This window comes from Talpa occidentalis, unplaced genomic scaffold (assembly GCF_014898055.3).
Source record: "Talpa occidentalis isolate TD23 unplaced genomic scaffold, MPIMG_talOcc4v2.1 talOcc4.10, whole genome shotgun sequence".
NCBI lineage: Eukaryota > Metazoa > Chordata > Mammalia > Eulipotyphla > Talpidae > Talpa > Talpa occidentalis.
The window spans coordinates 71,508,849-71,530,805 of NW_023600993.1; the positions used below are offsets into that span (position 1 = coordinate 71,508,849).

Here is a 21,957-nt window from a genome sequence, read left to right on the forward strand (position 1 = left end):
TTCCAAATTTCTCATGGAGATGAACTTTGAAATCTGCCTATACTTTCCAAGTCTATGGTGAGGAATCAACTGCATACTGATCTCTTCATCACTGAACTAATGTGCGCTATATCTTAGACTGGAGTTATTACTTGTAGTTATGGCCAAATATAAGAATAAATGCATGCATTAATTTCTTAAGATCTGTTAGAGCATTGTACATCATGTTGGTCACAATTTTTTCTAGCAGTGTTAGTGAGTGTACTTTATATACCATGAAGTCCACCTATTTAAAAATTTTTAAATCAAATGAAGTTCAACTTTGATACTTGATCCTAGAAAATAAAAAGACCAGAAAATGAAAATTCAGTAACATGCACTATCCAGTTAGAAATACACCCTGTTTTCTGAAGGTAATATATTCACTGCCTACAGAGAACTTATTTTAAAAATGGGAATTCTATGTCCCTTCGTCAGCAAATAAGGACAAAATAATGAAACTGAGATACTATTCAACAGAAAATTCACTAACACCCAATGTCGAATGTCATGCTTACCTTGAGTTCAGCAAGAACTGCTGACTTGCCTCGGCACACACAAATTCAGCTTCACTTAAATTTTTTTTAGAGTAAACTAAAATGAAACATAAAAAATACATTTTAAAATAATTCACTTACCTGATTTCTTTGGAAACAGAAGTTACAGGCCCAAAGTTTTGCTCGATAATCAACCTGACTGTGAGAAAAATAAGTATTACAACTAGGTATCATTTTCACTTTTAAAGTAGAAAGCCTGGCCTCCCTGGTGGCGCAAGGGGTTAAGCATAGTACTATAAAGCTATTGGCAGCCACTGCAGCATGAGTTTGAGCCCTGGCCGGCCAGGGATATTCCCACATGGCGCAACAGGCCTCTCCTATCTCTCCCACTGCTCCCCTCAGCAATGTATTTCAGTACATCTGCCTGTTCTGTTCCCCACTCTGTCTCTGGTGAATCCTCTTACCCCCCACACCTTTGGCCTGTACCACAGTTCTTATATGCATAAATAAATAAATCTTTTAAAAAAAAGGTAGAAAGCCTTCAGGTTAACCTTTAAGTTCAGTGTATCACACAGATGTGTATTTCTGTGCTGATGCATAAATGGGTAAATGTAGACAAAATATTCACTGCAGTTTTAGTTCTGCCTGTTAAGTATACCAAAAATTTCCTTCAAACAGTGGCGATGAAGAAAATCCTTTTTTTTGTTTTCTGACTTCCTAGATTAATATTCAAAATTTCATTGTTTCTATAAACTGTAGATTGTTCTTATATGTGAGACTACTAAATTTCAACACTAAAAGTACATTTCACACACAGGAAAAACTTCCCAGATGTTGACCACATTTAATCCATGCGAAAAAAGTTAAGGAGGGGCCTTCCCGGTGGCGCAGCGGGTTGAGCGCCACGCTTGAAGCTGTCCACAGCCTCTGCAGCACAGGTTTGATTCCCAGCCGGCCAGGGAGGAACCCAAATGGTACGGCAGACCTCTCCTATCTTGCCCGCTGCTCCCCTCAGCAGTGTCTTCAGTCCATCTGCCTGATCTGCTCCCCACTCTGTCTCTGGTGAATTTTCTCACCACCACCCCCCCACGCCTCTGACTGTACCCCAGTTCTTGTATAAATAAATCTTTAAAAAAAAAATCTAGGGGCCTCCCTGGTGGCTCAAGGGGTTAAGACGCAACCTATGAAGCTGTCGGCAGCCACTGCAGCATGAGTTCAATCCCTGACCAGGGAACAACTCACATGGCGCAGCAGATCTCTCCTGATTCGCCTACTGCTCCCCTTAGCAGTGTACTTTGGTCAATCTGCCTGTTCTGTTCCCTACTCTGTCTCTGGTGAATTCTCTCACCCATCGCACCTCTGGCCTGTACCCCAGCTCTTGTATGCATAAATAAAAATAAATCTTAAAAAAAAAAATCTACCCTTGAAACATTTCCTTAAAAAAAAAAAAGTTAAGGAGGCATGCATTTGGCTTGATATACTTCCCAGAAGTGTTTCAATATAGTCCTCCAATTGTTCCCCCCACTTCTACATTTAGAAAATGAACAATGAGTAGCTGACATTTTAAAAGAGAGACAGCATCAAGTAGATGGGTACATGAAAAGCAATGGAAATGAAGTAAAAAAATGTTCCCTCATAAAAATTTTCTTTTAAAGAGTATTTATGACACTTCACTTATTCAAAAATTCTTTCAAATAGTGTCCATATCTAAGAGGAATGTCATAGGTCACTATCTCAGGACCAAAAAAATTACACTTACAAAGAGTTAACATTCTTTCTGTCAATTACTTCTTCCTGTCACAAAGTATCACCTTACCAGGTATGAAGGAGAAAACTGTCTAAAGCTTTAGGATTTGGGTGCGGTAATGCCTTAAAAACTGCCTGGTTAACCAAAAGCAAACTGAAGTTCAGCTCCCCCCCCCCCCAAAAAAAAAGGTACATTGCAAATCCTTTCCCTCTATCTCTATTTCATTCCCATAACTTTTCATTTAATCTAGAATATCAGGCCAAAGTGAATGATACAAGCATTCATCACCTAAGAATCCCACTATCTCCTACTCATGTGGCAACTTGGCCAAAATGAATCACTTTAATGAAAACCACGTAAAAGTCATAATTTACTATATTCATCTTTTTTACAAGTTTTTAAAAGAATTCATACCAAAGTGGATTGAGAATGGCTTTGCACGTTGGCCTGCTGCAAAGCACAGGTTCATACTGAACAGGAGGCAGATCTGGACGTTCCTTTAAAGGAGTAAGGAGACAAGCCAGGGGAACCACCATTCTCGTAGCCTCCAGTCGGCTGGAAGGCCACACATTCCAACTAAATCGCACGCCATCCCGTTCTTCATTCTGCTGAATGAACTCCAGGTATGTTGCCATTGTCTAAAAAGGAACTGAAGACAAGGCGTTAATTGTATGTGAAATGCTCAGCTAAACTTCAAATAGATGGTCACATAATGCAAAGTTTCTTAAAAAGTTTGGAAGAACCTGTTACTGTAGAATGTCAGTATCTCCTTTCCCTCTGACTCCCAGAAGCCAATTAATTACACAGTTCCCTATGACAATCATTCCTTTCTCACTCATCTCTCTAGTACTCAGAAATAAATCAAAAAAAGGGGTGGGAGGTTTACAGTCATTTGATCATCTCTATACTGCAAGTAGTTGAATGATACTCATTTTAACTTCATTGCCAATAACACATCATCTCAGTGAAGTCAATTTCAGTCCCTTGCCCAAACATCTCAAATCCTGTTTCGGCATCTGGCTACCTTCCTTCCTAATCACCTTTAAACACTGTACTAAATTTTGCATCCCAAGTGAAGCTGTGTTGACAACACTGCACAAACAGGAGTTGTTACGGAGCAAGCTGCACAATGCTGGATGTTGCTGAAAGAGCAACATCCTTTTTATTCTTAGAATAATCATATAGCACCAATTGTGTGGGGAAGGAGAACAAAGAGAAAAGCGTGGGATGAAACTAGAAAATGTGCTATGTCATCTACAGTCTCAGGGGTGGTGAGTCTGCTCCCCAGGTGCTTCTCATCTGCTTGATGATTCAGTATTGAGATTGAAACCAAGCCCTAATTCCCCAGCCATGATTTCAATCTTATCAAGGCATTCCACTGATCAGCTTCTTCTGGGGTCCCTTATCAGTCAAGAGCCCCACCCCCCCCACCCCCAGGCATTCTTGGTCACACCTCATTAAGCATACCCTTCCCAGGGTGATCAAGCTTTTGGCTCTTGATTTGAAAGACTGCCTTGTAGGGTTGGGCTCCTGTAACTGACTGGGCAGTTCTGACCTTGTATAGGAAAGCAGAACCATAGTTAACAAAAATGGTGGCTGAACAGGCCACTTAGGTTTAGCAGGGCCACAAAGTGACACCTTGTATTTATACCCTTTCTCTGCTCCTTTTGTTAACTGTGGAGAAAAGAAATGGATACTGATGAGAATCCAATTCATAATAGGGACAGTCACCACTTTGGCAACCACACTCAACCAAACTATTTCTACTTGGGATTACTAAAATTATCAAGGAAAGCTTGCAATCACACTAAGTTTCACCAAGACCCCTCTCCTCACCATAGTGCTTATGCTCATGCCTTAGTCATTATGACTAAGCTTTACAAAGCTAGAAAATGCCAAATTCATTGGGTGTTTTGCCTTTTATTTTATGGTAAAAATACTTGTATTTAGAACTAGACAGTTGGTCCCGATTTTGTTGGTATCATCCAAAGCATTGTAGTCAGGAAGCAGTTTGTAGGGTAAGGTAAAAAGTATCAGGCTTTTCTGCCCTCCGCCATTAGGACAGACAACGGATCTACGGTCCTGAATGCATGCCTGATGGCGGGCACCTGGAATAGCGTGTGGGCCTATGTAGACGGGATTCACCTGTGCTAAAATCGCGCTTTTAGGGGTGGTGTCGCGGGGACACCAGCAGAAGCTGAGAGAAGAGAAGCAGCAGGAGCAGAGAAGCCAGGAGAGAAGCAGAGCCATGAGAAGAGCAGAGAGAACGTGAGAGAAGGTCGGCGAGCCCGGAGTGAAGACTTGCTGGGGGCTGGGAGGCCTGCCAGCCTCTCGGCCCCCCAGCACCCCTACCTGCCATGTACCCAGTAAATCACAATAAAAGCCTACAAAAGCCACTGAAGGGCTCCAGGACTCTCTCCTCCTTTACCCAGTCTGCTGGATCAGAAAACCTACTCAGTGGCCCATTTCTGCCCCTACACAGTTGAACATATGCCTTCTCTCCACCACATCTAATCTGGGTGTTGACTTTAGCCACGTCAGTGTCCAGGGCTTCTTCACAGCCTATTTGATCAGAGCTTGTTTGCCTTGCATCCACAATGAACACAAGTATACTGTCTCCTTTCTTCTTCACAGTTGACTTGGTGATCAGGGGGAACTTGATGATGGCACAGTGGTCAAGTTTGTTTCTCCTGGGGATGGTTTCCCAAGAATATTTGGACTACACTCAGAGCCAGTGTCTTGAGCCTGTTAGGTGATGAACAGATCTTTTTGGTGTGTTTGTGGGTATCTTTCTGCCCAGCTTTGTCTTTGTTTTAGCTTTGACTTCAACTTTAGAAGGGACAAGGATTTCCCTCTTTTCTTTCAGGGCCATCTTGAAAAGTCCATTGGATGTCTTGTATCTCCTGTTTACATCCTAAAACCTAGGTTAATACACACTTCAGCCACTAGGGCTAAAAAAAACTGGGGGGGAAGGCAAATTAAGGAATCTATGAAATTAATGGCTTTGAGTGCTCACTCTGTGCAGTGAAAAATAGTTGTTTCCATGTTATTATGAGAAGCCATACCTTAACTAGTTTGGACTAAGGGAATAATATAATATGGCTAGAAAAGCAAATGAATAAATTACCCCATTACACACATCAGACCACAAAAATTCCAATGTTTGCTCCAACTAAAATTTAAAGATCTCAATTTGTTATTTCTGGTAAATAGTTTCAGAGGGAACCTGAAGCACTCATGCAGCTTCCTAGTGGCAAACGGATAACTAAATGATAATAAAGTTCTAATATAACAAATCTCAGTAATTGTGAAATTAGTCAACACACTTCATTACATGACTGTTTCTCTGCTTTGAAAACTTCATGATTAGGACCTCCCTGGTGGCACCACACCTTGAAGCAATCCACAGCCTCTGCAGCATGAGTTCGATCCCCAGCCAGCCAGGGAGAAACCCACATGGCGAGGCAGACCTCTCCTGTCTCACCCGCTGATCCCCTCAGTAGTGTACTTCAGTCAAGCTGCCTGTTCTGTTCCCCACTCTGTCGTGGTGGATCCTCTCACCCCTTCCCCACCCCCTGCATCTCTGGCCAGTACCCCAGTTCTTCTATGTATGCATAAATAAATAAATCCTTAAAAAAAAAAAAAGTATGCATTTGTTTGGGGGCGGGGGGAAACTGGGCCTCCCCTGGTGGCGCAGCGGCTGAGCGTTGGGCTGCGAAGCTGCCCTCAGCCTCTGCAGCGACAGTTCGATCCCCAGCTGCCGGCGAGGGTCCCACATGGCACGACAGACCTCTCCTGCCACGCCCGCTGCTCCCCTAAGCAGTGTATTTCGTCAGTCTGCCTGTTCTGTTCCCCGTTCTGGCTCTGGTGAATTCTCTCACTCTCCAGCGCTTCTGACTGTACCCAGTGCTTGTATGTATGTATGTATGTATAAATAAATAAATAAACCTTTAAAAAAAATTCATGATTAAAAAGTTCTGACCCAGGAAAAAGAATAACTATAAAAAAGAAAATATCAAAATCAACAAACAACTATGAACCAGAGACACTCTATGGGGGGTGGGGGGCGGGGAAAGGAGGGATTGGGGTCAAAATAAGGGGGTTGTAACTATGGGGAATATAAAAATAAAATTTAAAATAAAAAAAAAAGTTCTGACCCCATCCAGGGTATTCAAGCATCTACATATTAAAATTTGCTCTGTCCATTTCCCTCTGATTCCACCCCTCACCACTTCAAGAGTATGGGTTCTTAACCCTGGCACATGAACTAAGGGGGATGTCAGAAAGTCAACGATTCCTCTGAAAGTGTATGTAAAATTGTGTGCATAGCAACTGTGCATTTTTCTAGATAGACGGATGATTTACATCAAATTATCAAAGGGGAAAGGTGTCTAAAGAAGCCAATACTTGAATGAATGAATGAATGAATGAATGAATGAATGAAGATCCGGACTGAATTAATCAAAAAGATCCTGCAGGGTCTATCAGCGAGAAAAAATCTGAACCACTCATTCCACCAAGCCAGAACTTTGCAGAACACACAAGCCTAACAAACCTAAGCAAGGTTTAATTCCAGAAGAGTCCGATGAGCTAGGGTTTAGTTCTAGCTGTATCACGAAGCAGATGTCATTTCCGTCATCTCGAGTCACTCAACTGTAAAACGAGGTTGGATTCTTCCGTACCCCACAACTCGGGGGTGAGCCAAAGTCAGTACATTTCCCTCTTGGTGAGGAAGGCGTCGTTCTCAGTGGATCCCCGGGTCACCCATTCCCTCGCTCCCTATGCCTACAGGGAAAAGGCCTCAACCAGAGGCAACTCCATGGCCCCCTAAAGAAATCCCCTACAACACGTACTCTCGGCGCCCCATTACCTGTGCACCCCACTTACCTGGCCGCAGCCCTCCGCACCCACAGCTGCAAGACTCAGGGCCGGTTCCACCGCCAAGTCCAGCTCAGCTCTCAGTCAATTGGTCGGCGCTGCTGTGCGTCAGCCACGGCCCCGCTCGCTGACCAATCAAAGGGAGTCTCCCCGGCACATAACCGGAAACAGGAAGCCGCGCCGCCATCTTGGAACAGGGCAAGGAAGTCGTGCTTCGGGGCTAAAAACCACAGCTGCTCGGGTCACACGCTTACCCAAATTCAACTCTAAATGTTTCTTCTCCAAATTACGCCCCGGCGCCGGCCGGACTGTTGCCGAGCAGCAGCCAGCACACCTCAGGGTTTCGCCGTGGTCTAATAAGACCCCAATTGCCGCACTGGGAAGTCCCTCTATCGCCTTAGTAACAGGGAAGCGAGAACGATGACGTGTAGCCCTGGACGAAAGCAGATGCGCCGCAGCAGGAAGCGAACCGGAAGGAGGTGTGAGCGTGCGGGAAGGGGCGGTCGGAGGGAGCGTGTGCTGGAAAACCTGTGGCCGCACGCACTAGAGCCCTCCTAAACTCAGCAGGTGAAAAGTTAGTCTTTGTCACATTGCCAGGTTTCCTCCTCCCTGTCCCGCGCTGGAGTAGCCCCAGAGTCACTGCGGAGATTGGCACTAGTGCGCAGTTCTCTCATCCTAAAAGAGGATGAATAATTGAGATGTCACATTCAAGCATCTTATTAGACGAACACAATGCATCTACATACAGCACGACTTGATACCACCATCCATCACAGCCGTTTCACACCATCTTATAAGTAGCAAAAAGGAGCGCATTTGTCAATTTGATCCAGAGGTAAAGCCTCTCTGTAAATAATAATACTGTGTACGTTTCAAATTATGCTCAGAACATATCTAGGCATCCACAAATTGTCGTTAGTTAACTCAATTTTTATTAAAACCAAGTTTGAAATCACGAACAGACCACAGGAATTAAGTCGATGTACTATGAAACAATTGCCATTAATACTAAAAGTTTGTCAAAATAATTATTCCATTTGTTGTAATCGTACGTTTTTCTTAATGCCTAAAACATAAAGAGTAATGGTAGGTTATAGATCATTGAATTTGTATAGTTTAGAAGTTCACAAGAAACTAAAATACAATCCATATAAGAAATACCCTTCCTTTACCAGGTAGGAAAGAAACATCCTTACTTCTTAAGGCAGAGGGACTGCAACAGGGTGGTCCCCAGGAAAGGGGGAGGTTCCCTGCCCCACCCAAGGGAGGGTGGAGCTGAGCAGGAAGAGGAGGAGCTGCAGAAGAGACTGAGGAAGGAAGCAGGATGGAGCCAGGAGACCTGGAGGAGGCGCATGGAGCCTAAAGACATATGAAGAAACTGCACTTGTCTTTTGGTCGTGGACTGGGTGACACAGATGTGGGTGAGACCCGTGGGGAGGTGACCATGGCAGCTTTTATCTTGATGTTGATTTTGCTCTTTTCCTTCCGGGCTTGTCCGGTTGTTTGTGACCCTTTTCTGTGGGTCCCCACTGGAAGATGCTTTAGACTTGTGGCAGGCTTTGGGGCTTTGCTCTGGGCCAATCCCATTTGGATGGACTTTTACCCACGAGGGGACGGGTAACTTTGGGTGCTTCATTTAGAAACTAGACTCTTTGCCTTACCTGTATTGTTTCCTAGTTTTATTAAAGTTCCTTCCCATTAAAGTCTCATATGTTTTGTGTTGATGCGGCGGATGGCAGAACCCATTTAGAATAGGCAGGTTTGCGGGGTTTGGGCTGCCCCTCTTCTTGTCCTATAACAGGACCACTGTGAGGTGTTGGAATGAATAGGCCTTGCTAAGTTTCTCCCAGTTTACTACTCTTTGCTCTTACGCTTTTGTCCTATCACCTTTTCCCATGATTTTCCACTCTAACATTAAAACATTCAAATTTAACTTCTTTAGATTTGCATTTCTTTATGAAGGTTTCTCGTGTCATATAAAACATGCTTTTCTACCTTTTGTTACAGAGACCAAGTAGAGAACCCAGAATAATTGTAGAAGAAAAAATTCTCTTAATCCCCGGCAACTGTAAAATTGATAGTGAATAACTTAGTCCTGTTGATGTGTTATTCTAAATATTGTTTTAATTCCATCTACCTGTATAGTTCAGCCCTTCATCCTCTCTCATTGGATTACTCAACAGCTTCCCAAATGATCTCTTTGCCCAAATTTTCCCAAACACAAATCTCACTGGTTGCCATATAGATTTTTCAATATGACACACCTGACCCTGACATTCTCTTGCTTAAAATTCTACACAGTATGTCTGTCACTCGCAGGGGGAAGTAAAGGCCCCTTACTGTGGTACTCAAGAATTCCTGGATCTACATACTTCAGTCTTACAGGCTTGGACCGGTTGTCTTTCCCAGCCCACATGTGCTGTCACTCCTCTGTGCCTCCGTGCAAGCTCTCCTCTGCTAAAAGAAAGTGCTTCACCTCCCTTCCCTGATGAACTCCCATCAAGACCCTGCAGAAGACTTTCTTTTATTTTTCTTTCTCCTCAAGATGGCTTAAAAAATAATAATATATTAAAGAAATAGAAAAGTGGCTCAAGGGGTTAAGTCTCAACACTATCAAGCTACCACCAGCACTGCAGCATGAATTTGATCTCCGGCCAGGGAGCTAACCCATATGGCGCAGCAGACTTCTCCTGTCTTGCCTGCTGCTTCCCTCAGCAGTGTTTTTCAGTAGATCTGCCTGTTCTGCTCCCCACTCTGTCTCTGGTGAATTCTTTCACCCCATCCCTGCATCTCTGGCCTACATCCCAGTTCTTGTATGCATAAATAAATAAATTTTAAAAAAAAGAAATAGAAAAATAACCATAGGGGAAAAAAAGAAAAGTAAACACAGGGCAGGAAGAATGCTTGGACAATGAGTTTGAAGAGCTAGAGATAAATTGCCTAAAGAAGAGCTCCTGACTTGAAAATAAAAGTTTAGACAGAAGAAGATTTTTTAGGAGGGCCTTACAGAAGGATTCTAAACCCATTAGAAAGACAAGTTCTTGAGAAAAGCTCTTTCAATAGGAGCAAACAATGTACCAGATATGAATGCTCATTTTCAGATTTTTTTAGTTCATGGAAATGGTAATGTTTTAGTTTTGAAACTAAACTACTTCTCTGATAATGACAAGCTGAGAAAATGTTTCACAAGAAATAAAAAGTAGAAAACAATGTGGATTTGTGTGTACTTATATAATCTCTGAAATCATTACAATAAATATTCTAAGAAAGGTGAGAGTTAAAACCACTGCCTTATTTTTCTCCTCAACGGAAGAGCTGACTACCTGCTTAGGGAAAAAAAAAGACAATACTTAGAAGGAATCTTAAGAATGGATAGATCCTTTTTCAGTCGGCTGTTCCTGTTAAGGGAGTGTCCTATTTGTTGAACTAAAAACCTAAGCAAACAACTACATTACAGGGATATCTCTGCTTTTTTTTCCAAATTGTAAACAGCTTTCTTGAGGTGTGATTGACATGATATTGTACATATTTAAAGTGTGCAATTTATTAAATTTTGATTTGTCATTTCAATCAAGATAATGAGCCCCATGTTGATTCCTTGTGCCCCTTGTATCTTTTTAGTTTTTTTTAAATTTTTTTAACAATTTATTTTTATTTACTTATGTATACAAGAACAGGGTGTAGGCCAGAGGTGCAAGGGGTGAGAAGATTCACTAGAGACAGAGAATAAAGGGCAGAACAGGTGCATCGACTGAAATACACCACTGAGGGGAGCAGCAGGAGAGACAGGAGAGGTTTGCTGTGCCATGTGGGTCACCTCCCTGGCCAGGATTGAACTCATGCTTCAGTGGCTGGCGATAGGTTGGTAGTGTTGAGACTTTAACCCCTGTGTCACCAGGGAGAACCCCCTTCTTCAAGTTTTAAATAAATGCAATCATATGGTATGTGGTGGCATCTTTTATTCAACATAATTATTTCAAGATTCATCCATGGTGATTTGTGACTCAGTAGTTCATTCCATATGAAATAAATAAGTTTACATTTAAAATTCAGTCGACACTGACCTTTTCAAGAAAATTCAGTTCAAGAGGAAGGAGTATGTTTACTCTTCCCAAGAATGTGGTGGTGAGGCGGTATATTATTGGTTACCTACTTGTGCCAATTCAAACATAAGCTGTCAAAGAGTATTTTTCAATGTCAATGTTAAAATATGCCTGAAATACACAGCAGGTTCATGGGAGAGGCAAGGAAGAAGTAGCACTTTTCTGTTCATTCCCATTAAACCACAGAGGTACACTTCTGCCCACTTCTTGCTAAATTGAGGGCTCAATTCAATAAGTCTCTAGTGGTATATCTATAAGGTGTGGATATATCTATAAGGTATGACAAGTTCCTAAAATCTCAGGACTTCTGTAACACAATAGGTGAACCATTTCATTGGTATCTTAGTTTCTCCACTCTCTAAATTGATTTAAGTATGAACATTATCTTACTCCACACAAATGGTGAAATATTTTAAAAGGGGGCCTCCCCTGGTGGCGCAGGTGGTTGAGCTCAGTGCTGTGAAGCTGTCCGCAGCCTCTGCAGTGCCGGTTCGATGCTGGCCAGCAGGCGAGAATCCCACATAGCACAGCAGATCTCTCCTGACTCACCTGCTGCTGCCCTCAGCAGTGTATTTCAGTCAGTCTGCCTGTTCTGTTCCCTGCTCTGTCTCTGGTGAATCCTCTCACCCTCCCGCGCATCTGGTCTGTATCCCAGTTCTTGTATAAAATAAAAATTAAAAAAAAAAAAACTTTTAAAAGGACAGCATTTAAAGCAATGAAAAATAACAACTAGGGCTGATTTGATTATACTACTAAGAACTGTTTTGAATTCAGAAAGAAAAATAATATGGATTCCAGGAGTCCTCAATTAATAAAGAGGTGTTTCTGCATCTTTGGAACTAAAATCACATTTCTCTATAGAAATATCGGTATTTCTACTAAAGAGATAACATATTTGGGGTGTGTCACAGTCTGTACAAAATAAGGGAGCAAAAATGAGAGCACTAGTAAGAGGCAGATAAAAGGGATTTACATACCCACAAGGTTTGGTTTTGGTTGGTGCAGTAGGGAAGGCCAAAAAGAAAATGAACTGCCCCAGAGGCTGCCTAGAACTACAATTCCCAGGATGCCACAGTGCAGGCTCCCTAGCGGATGCGATCTCAGACTCTTGAGCCTTGCACGACTGGCTGCTGGGGTACTGGACCCTCTGCACCATGGCTTCTCCCAATAAAGCGGTTATTGTTCCCGGGAACGGAGGAGGGGATGTGGCCACCCACGGCTGGTATGGCTGGGTGAAAAAAGGGCTGGAGCAGGTAAGAAACAGGCGCTTCTCTGCTGTGGGAATTCAGCCAACCGCTGGAGGGACACAAGGGAAGGAGGACTGAAGTTTGAACTCCCCCCACCCACCCCTCTTCAGCAAAACCTTGTTTTTATTCCTTCCTCTGTCTTAAGCTCTGTAATTAGCTTTGGTCAGAATTTCGGTAGGTAATTTGCCTATAAGACTTCTGTTAGGGCTTTTCAAAAAAAATTTTTTTTTAATTAAGGTAACATTGGTTTACAACACTGTGTAATTTAGAGTACAGGGTCACACCTCTTCAAGTGTATGTTACCCACCACCAGGGCACCAAAGCCCTCCACCAGGGCCCATTTGGTGAGGGCTTAGTCTTTAGAGTACAAGGGACAACCTACTAGACCTAGAGACCAGATCCCTACTCCCTTCCTGTATCTGCTGCTGGGTCAGATTTGGGACTTCTCAGGTAAGTTCATATCTGTCTTCTCTCTTCTTTGCTGCAGATTTTTAAAAAAATTCTGTAGGTAATATTAAATTATATAATGTGTAATATGTAAATTATGAAATGTAATGTAATGAATACCTGAGACTCCATCCCCAAACTAGAATCTAAAACATTACCTGTGCATGTGAAGTCACCTGTATGTACCTCCCATCCCATTTCCCTCACTCTGAAATTTGTTTTTTCATTTGCTCCCCTTTTGCAATCTGTATGTATCCTTTAAAAATATGGTGTTTAATTTGGCTTCTTTGTGAATTTTAGAGAAATTATATCCTACTGTGGGTTGTCTTGTGCATCTTGTTATTTTTAGTCCTTTTCAATAGCCAGGCAATAGGACTGCTTCCTGGAATCCTATTGTCTAGAGCTCTAGAGTTGGTTTCAAGAACAAAATTCAGGGTTATGTCTAAAAACCATGGTTAGAGCTATAAACCCAAAGATCACAGCTGCAACTCTTCAAGAGGATAGTGCATTGGTAGTAACATATTGCTAACACACACCTAAAGAAATGTGATCCTGAATCATATGCGTGTTGTAAACCAATGTTACCAAATTTTAAGATTTATTTATGCTTACAGGAACTGGGGTACAGGCCAAAGGTGCGGGGGGTGAGAGGATTCACCAGAGACAGAGTGGAGAATAGAACAGGCAGATCGACTGAAATGCATTGCTGAGGGGAGCAGTGGACGAGTCAGGAGAGGTCTGCTGCGCCATGTGGGTTTCTCCCTGGCCGGGGATCGAACTCGTGCTGCAGTGGCTGTGGATAACTTCATAGGTTGCGTCTTAACCCCTTGCACCACCAGGGAGGCCCCAATGTTACCAAATTTTAAAAAAGGCCCTTACAGAAGTCTTATAGGCATTTTTACCAACAAAAATTTCTAGTTCTAGAAGAAGGCAAAAGCTAGTTCTAGAACTTAAGACAGGAGATGGATGAAGCAGACAGGGCTTTGCTAAAATGGGGTGGGTATATCACATCTCACTTCCTCCCTGGTGCATTCTTTTTGACTCAGGACAGTTTGTCTAGAATGCATTCACTCATGCCCTTGCTATAGATATATGCTTGTGCAGTGGGTATTAAGGTAGCTTTCTCTATAAAGAGATCTACACAGCTGGCTAGATATAGAACTACAGACAGAAGGAGTTTATGAGGGATTGCATATTCATGTGTAATTCTGTAGCACTTAACCCACTTCATTTAATAATGTAAGCAAATACTTGTTGAATTGATAAAGATCGTATCAAGTGTCTCATTTCTTATTAGCTCTTAGGTGTAATGTATTAGGTGCAATTAAGCTCTTTGTTATAGCCTTTTTTTCTTCTCCTCATATCACAGATACCTGGTTTCCAGTGTTTGGCTAAAAACATGCCTGACCCAAGTAAGTTTTAAACTTGTTTTAAAATAGCCTCTTTGTGTTTTGATGTCATTATTTTCTTGGAGAGAACAGAAATCTCACAGTAGAGAAGCTGGAGGGACTATATATCTGAGACTGAATGATAACAGGCAGGTTGGGGAGGAGGATGTAAACCCAAAACAAAAACAAACAAAACCCCAAATCCTAGTATATCAAGAAAAGCACCTGGACCTAATTAACTTTCAATTTTGCAAACAACTTGATTTTCCCCTTTTATAAATCAATAAATATTTTCAGGCAAAGTTTATGGGCGTTTCCTTTGAGGCGGAAATACAAAACTTTATAGCATTTATATGCGATCCTAATATTAAAAGGTAACATTGCCACTGTTGTTCTGAATGTGTCTATGACTTGTTTCAGGGATTTCCTTTTGGGAAGGAAAGTCTATATAAGTGCATGAATTTGGGAGAAAATGTTGTCAGTAGCTTTTTAAGTTTGAAAATTTACATTAAAGCTTCAGGGTTACTTATTTCTTCAGTGTTTTCTCACAAGAACTTGGTAAGAAATAAAAGTAAAACTACAGATTTGAATCTTTCAAACAGCAATACAAGTTTTTGACTATAGTAAGAGAGCCCCATAAGCCATTATGGTCCTGTAGTTTTAAAAGTTGTGATCAGCTGAGTCTGTTAGAAAGGTGGGGTAGTGTTAAGCTAAGACTGTCCCTATCAAATGACAGGCTGTTTCTTTACCCTGAACCTTAGTTACAGCTAGAGAGCACATCTGGCTGCCCTTCATGGAGACAGAGCTGCACTGTGATGAGAAGACCATCGTCATAGGCCACAGTTCCGGGGCCATTGCGGCCATGAGGTGTGATCCCTGTAAATTGTCACCCCTGTGTGAGCTCCAGCCATGCTTGCTTGGGAAATACCTTATGCAGATCTTAAATTATACTGTAGAAGAAACAGTGCTGACCTCAAAAGTTGTAACATAATCTGTCCTAATTCCTTCCTGGTTTGGTTAGTGGATTAAAATTTTTTTTGCTCTTCCTGGCATACAATGATCCTTTTAAGGATCCAAGCCCCAGGTTGCTTCCTGTCACCCTCAAAAGAAATGCTCAGCCTTCAAGGCCTCACTAGCTCCAATGTTTTTACTGCCTCCAGTCTGGATTAGAGACTTCATGCTCAGCATGAACCTTCCTTTGGCCTGTGCTTGCTATTATTCTTCCATACCCTCTGTCCCCTAGATACCTGCAAGACTTTTTCTTCCTCTCGAATTTTCGAAGTTTCTGCTAGAATATCTTCTTTCAGTGAGGCCTTCTTTAATCACTCTCTGAAACAGCAACCTCACCCCTCTGATTCCTATCCCCCTTATACCTTCTTATCCCCCAAATTACCTATAGCACTTTTCACCACCTGATATCCTGTTTATTTCTTGTCTGTCTCCTGATAATAGAATGTAACTCCATGAGGGTGGGACTTTCTTCACTCTGACACTGAAACCCCAGTGCCTAGAAGAATCTGGCATATGGTAGGTGCTTAGTAAATATTTGTTAGAGGCTGCTAGTGCTCCCTACCCCCAAATCCTTAGGATTCATCCTAAGGGCACATCCAGATGCTTTCCACCAAAACATTATGTCTTTCTCTATAGGCTTACGTGGCCTAGGGAGTAGGGACTTAGATGGCTGAATAAGTCTATTAGGGTTGGGTTTCCTCCCTATTTTTTAGAATGGATGGCAAAGGATTATAGTTTTTGTGTTGTGCCTTTTCCCAAGCAAGATGTCGTGTGAATTACTAATACATGTTGGACACTTCTCAAATTCCATAATCTTTCAGGTATACCAATGAAAACTATAAGAATAACATTTTCCAATGAGGAGCTACAGAATTATGGTACAGCATACTATTTATAAGCTGCTAGATAAATGGAGACATCTCTTTATGCCGAAATCTATACCAGTTCAAGGCCAACTGAATTTTTATCAAGCCATTGGCTAATAAAGATGGGCTTTCTTTTAAAGAACCCTGAAAGTTATTGCAGGATTTTCAGAATTTGCTTCAAAAGTTAATGTAGGCAAGGAGAAAAATAGATGCCCAAAACATGAAGTGTGAGATTGTAGGGAATATCAACATTGAGGACTACCCTATGAATTACTTATCACAAAAGGGAGTGACCTAATTTATATTACCATAAGGAATCACATTTAATCTCACCGGTAATGGGAGAGGCGAGCATCATGTGCCTTTGATGTGACAGAATGGGAAGGACATAATATTGTCTATGTAGTAGTCTTTTTAAAAAAAAAAAAGATTTTATTTAATTTTGCTTAGAAGAACTGGGGTGTAGGAAAGAGGTTTGGGGTGTGAGGATTCACCAGAGACAGAATGGGAGCAGAACAGGTGGATTTTCTGAAATGCACTGCTGAGGCGAGCAGTGGGCAAGATAGGAGAGGTCTGCTGTGCCACATGTGGTTTAGCTTCTTGGCGGGGGATCAAACTCAGGCCGCTATGGTGATAGCGCTTAATCCCTAGGCCACCAGGGAGGCCCACTGTCTATATATATAGTTTTCTTGCCAAAAGTATTTAACCTCAGTCTAATCATGAGGACACAGAAATTCAGTTTAGGGAATAATGTACAAGAAAACTGGACTAAACTCTTAAAAAATGTTAGTGTTAATTAAAAAAAATTTTTAATGGATTAAAGTGTTATAAAACCAAATGTGATGCATCATCTTTGACTGGATTTAGGGTTGAAAAGCCATTTTAAAGAACATTTTTAGTACAGTTAGAGAGAGGGGAAATGAATACAGATCTTATCCCTTTATCAATGTTAAATATATTAGGTATAATTATGGTAACATGGTTATAGGAGAGAATGGCCTTGTCCTTAGGCAGTACATTCTAACGTATTCAGGGGTGACGTGTGACAAAATGAATGACAAGATGCTATTGTTCTAACTTTTCTGTAGTTTGAACAATTTGAAAAGGTTGGGTAAAAAGTTTAGGCCCCAGAAACAAAGACCAGCCTTAAATCTTTCCTTGGCACAGAAACTCTTGAAACTGTTACCAGTCCACATCTTTCCTTAACTTAGTCTTTGCTGAGTGAGAGAACTCTCTGCAAATAGCTCTCTACTTGCCAGGCACATTCCTAAACACCAGGGTCATAATGGTCAAGAAAGTTCATATCTTCTTTTAGCTAGCCAAGGTCTAATGGGGGGGGCGGGGTATAATATGACAGAAAGCAGTATTACAGTGCAATGTGGAATGTATGGTAAAAGGTGAATTTTTGATCTGGTAGTTTTCTTAAAATATGGCTTATAGATGACTTGCAGGTTGGGGGGAGGTATAATACCTTAAAATGCAGATACCTGGGCCTCAGTCCCAACCCTTGGAACCACATGCTCTAACTGAGCCTGAGAATCTACTTATTAACCAACTAAATAATGCTGATGTATACTACACATCAGGCAACCAAATAACATGCACTAATGCACACATGGAAGAGGATGATTATATGGTTTATTTGGAAAGAATTATAGGACAGCTTTGAACCACTTTGAAGAATGAGTAGAAACCCATCAAATAGCCAAGGCTGAGTGACTATCCAAAAGGCTTATATTATTTCAGTTTCCTTGCCATTTTTCATATTAACCTCAACAGCATCTAGCACACGGCTCCTGTACATTAGAGCAAATGAGATTTTAGGTCGTTTACTTACTTTTTGGAGGTCAAACTTAATGTTATATATTAGCTGACATCATTTCTCTCTCTCTAGATATGCAGAAACGCATCAAGTATATGCTATTGTTTTAGTGTCTGCATATACGTCAGACTTGGGGGATGAAAATGAGCGTGCAAGTGGTAAGTGTGGTGGCAGAAGACAACAGAAAAACCTTACTTCTGGTCTCGGGGCTGCTTCTTTACATTATGAAACAGTACTCTCTTTTAGATAAGCTACAATATTATGTAGCAGCAAATGAGAAATATTTACTACCCATCATTGGGTATAAGATAGGCACTTTGAGAAGTGGACTTTTTTTTTTTTTTTGCATAGAACTGGGGTGTAGGCCAAGTCCGGGGTGGGGGTGTGAGTGAGAGGATTTACTAGAGACAGAATAGGGGGTAGAACAGGTGGATTTACTGAAATACACTGCTAAGGGGAGCAGCAGATGAGACAGGAGAGGGCTACTGTGCCGTGTGGGTTAGCTCCCTCGTTGGGATCAAACTCAGGCTATAATGGTGATAGTGCTGGGACTTACCTCCTAGGCCACCAGGGAGGCCCCTGGTAGACCATTTTCTAATCCATAGTCTATACTTGAAGCCTCGAGACCTGATTTTTTTTTTGAGCTCCATATTCTCCCTTCACAAGTAGCTATGGTATCAAGTACTACAGAATGGAAAACTAAAGAAATGCTTATAATTCACAACGTAGCCTATCAATGGACAATAATCGGTTATAAATATTTTTTTCTTATAGGATATTTCAACCGCCCCTGGCAGTGGGAGAAGATCAAAGCCAACTGTCCTCACATTGTGCAATTTGGCTCCACTGATGATCCTTTTCTTCCCTGGAAAGAACAACAAGAAGTGGCTGATAGGTTGGGAGCCAAATTGTACAGATTCACTGACCGTGGCCACTTTCAGAACACAGAGTTTCATGAACTGGTTAATGTGGTAAAGTCTATGTTGAAAGTACCAGCATAGACAGGATCATTTTTGCTGTTCTGCATACTAATGTAGGGGTAGAACAATTATCAGATCATTAATAGATAATAATCTATTATCAGGTAATTACTGTACACATAAAACAGATCAAATTCCAAAAATGCCTAAAAGCAGACACAAGTTAGTGTTCACACTGTTACATATAACATTTCCATTTCTATAGAATCTGTCTCCCCAAATGTATGAACTAAAGCAGTTATTTCTCACTTGATAATTGACATAAAAGTAGCTTAATGACACTTAACAATTCAAAGTGAATGAGACAGAAATGGAACCTAGGTTTCATGACTCCTAGTCCAGATTAAAACCAGATAGGTTTCATGTATATCATAGGAATTGTACTTACTCCTCTTTAAAATAAAACTTTTCTATTTTACTGGGAAAAGAAAGCCTAAGGCCAGAGTTGGCTTAGAGCTCAAAACACTAGCAGTTTCAGGCTGGCCCAGGATTTTAAACCCAGACCAGGGCCACCACTTTTAACACCCTAACCCCCAGGCCTTCAAACATGTTGAGAGGATGGTATATTTGCATGTCGTGAATTGAATGCAAAGATCAGGCGGGACTACAAGCATGGCCTATGTAGCTGACTAGAGTAGTCTAAGACAAGCGTGGTGAGTGGCAATGTGGAGAACTCATGCCCAGTTTGAATTGTTGCCATGTACAAATGTTGCAAGATGTTGCCATTTTCTGAATTTTTGAGACAAAAACTTCATAGTGATTTTTTTATTCAGGGAATATATATGCATGGATGTATATACAACCCATATATATGTAAATTATACCCAGTCTATATACATGTGGATTAAGTTGGCAACTTCAGTATAAATCAAAAATTTACAAACACTGCAAGACACACAGTCCAAGCCATCCATGGTATCTGCCATAAGTCTTAACTTAGGTACACTCAATAATTCTCTATAAAGCCCAAGAAATGAATATATTATTAAAGGATGAAATCTTGGGAACAATTTGGATTTTGTTACAGGCTTAAGTATTTTTAAAAATAATTTTTCTGTACTTCAAATTTTGTTCTTTTAACTTCCATGTTCCTTTACCTGTTTTTCAAGTACCATTCCATGATTTTTTCTTCTGATCCTTTTCATTGCCTAACATTTTTTTGTTATTCTTAAATATCGCCTTAAACAATTTCCAATGAATCCATGCTTAATGTTGCTGGACCTGACATTTGCTGCAGTTATGTGAATTCCCGAACTGTTTATGCTTCGAGGGGACTAAAAGCCATCATTTTAACCTAAAATGCCTTTTATGCTCAAAGGAAAAAAAAAATCAGGAAAGACTTGCTAATCTTTCAGCAACAATTATCTTTGGGAAGTGGAATTTTGCTTAGTACAGTAAGATGGACATCTTTTTACTTTAAGCATCTGGGGATTATTTGAAATTTTACACTAAATATGTAATACTTTTATAATTAAGATAGTTAAGATTTAAGATAACTTACAGGACCAGTTAGTGAAAAGCAATATAAGATCTTTATAAAGAGGCTCTTTAGCATTGATTTTATTGTCTATAATCCAAGTTTGATCCTATTTGAATGATTTGGAATTAATATTTGTTCTGTTTATTCTCTACTTGGTTTTCTGAGGTGCTTTCTTAAAAAATTACAAACTTTACAGATAAAAGCTCAATATGTTTTATCCTCTTCCTCCACAGAAAAAACAAATACATACAATAGACAAATAATTAACTTTGATATTCTTCACTTCTGTAAAAACTAATAGAAACTTTTATGATTGTTGAGTTGTGCTGCCCACTATGGTAGCCAATAAACCCAGGAGCTATTCAGTTGAAAATTCAGTCCATTCACACTAGCCACATTTAAAGTTCTGAAAAGACAGGCTACTAGGGTACCTTATTGAATAGCAGATATTCTATCATTATAGATAATTCTACTGGATTGCATTGGTCATACAGTATGTATTTATATTCTCCCCTCAGCTACCATCTAATAATGAGTTCAAAATGAAAGTGACTTTGATACTACTTCAGCTTTGATTAGCTTGATGAGTTGATCACCATAAAAATGATAGCTCCATTGTTTACTCATCACCAAACTAATATCAGAGGAGTTTCAAGGAAGAATGGCATATACAGGTCATTTAAACAAGGAATCACAGAATCTCATGATTCTTTTAACTCTATGGATCATTATTAGGGGCTCTTGACAGACTCCAGGGAATATCTTTGCTCAGGCAAGCAAAATACTTACACAAAATACCTTACATGTTGAACTCAACCATGTAGGTGAGGATTAGGACCTCACCTACAATTTGATCTTTCAGTGTCATGAGTCTAGGGCTCCACAGTTTTGGTCAGTTTACTCCTGTAGTGTAAATATCTATTTAACCATACATCACATGTGCTGCAGTAAAATACTGCCTCTTTTCTCCCTCAATTAATATTCAGAATGAAAAGCTTAAAGGTGCATTAAGAACAACTTTGTTTTTACCATTTATTATAACTTTTTAAAATCAATCTCTGGGGCCTCCCTGGCGGTGCAGCAGTTGAGCACTGGGCTGCAACGCTGCTTGCAGCCTCTGCAGCACCGGTTCAATCCCCAGCCACCAACGAGGGTCCCACATGGCGCGCAGACCTCTCCTGCCGCCCACTGCTCCCCTCAGCAGTGTATTTCATCCATCTGCCTGTTCTGCTCCCCGCTCTGGCTCTGGTGAATTCTTTTTGTTTAAGATTTATTTTTATTTATTTATACAGGCACTGGGTACAGTCAGAAGCGCGGGAGGGTGAGAGAATTCACCAGAGCCAGAGCGGGGAACAGAACAGGCAGAAGGACCGAGGTAAACTGCTGAGGGGAGCAGCGGGAGGCAGGAGAGGTCTGCGCGCCATGTGGGACCCTCCTCCCGTGGCTGGGGAGCAGCCAGGGATCGAACCGGCG

At 41.2% G+C, this 21,957-nt stretch overlaps 2 protein-coding genes across 4 annotated transcripts in view; one reads left to right on the forward strand and one right to left on the reverse strand.

Moving 5' to 3' along the window:
* SEC23B (SEC23 homolog B, COPII coat complex component) overlaps positions 1-8,386 on the reverse strand; it is a 39,226-nt gene extending 30,840 nt beyond the window's left edge. Inside the window, exons 1-4 of the mRNA XM_037494113.2 lie at positions 8,337-8,386; positions 7,150-7,815; positions 2,677-2,911; positions 657-714 (exon numbers count right to left, since the gene is read on the reverse strand). Of these exons, the coding sequence (XP_037350010.1) occupies positions 657-714; positions 2,677-2,897 (279 nt within the window). The 5' untranslated portion in view covers positions 2,898-2,911; positions 7,150-7,815; positions 8,337-8,386. The remainder of the gene's footprint in view (positions 1-656; positions 715-2,676; positions 2,912-7,149; positions 7,816-8,336) is intronic.
* Positions 8,387-8,395: 9 nt separating this feature from the next.
* On the forward strand, positions 8,396-21,621 carry RBBP9 (RB binding protein 9, serine hydrolase). Of its 3 annotated transcripts, none has more exons than XM_054696056.1 (5): positions 8,396-8,557; positions 14,307-14,349; positions 15,087-15,192; positions 18,097-18,182; positions 18,799-21,621. In XM_054696056.1, the coding sequence occupies exons 1-5, from the start codon at positions 8,510-8,512 to the stop codon at positions 19,023-19,025; spliced, it is 510 nt and encodes a 169-aa protein (XP_054552031.1). In that variant the 5' UTR covers positions 8,396-8,509; the 3' UTR covers positions 19,026-21,621. The 3 variants fall into 3 exon arrangements, with proteins under 3 accessions (XP_054552031.1, XP_054552034.1, XP_037350024.1); XM_054696059.1 differs by having other exon boundaries at positions 8,398-8,561; XM_037494127.2 differs by lacking the exon at positions 8,396-8,557 and adding an exon at positions 12,333-12,496.
* Positions 21,622-21,957: the final 336 nt, after the last annotated feature.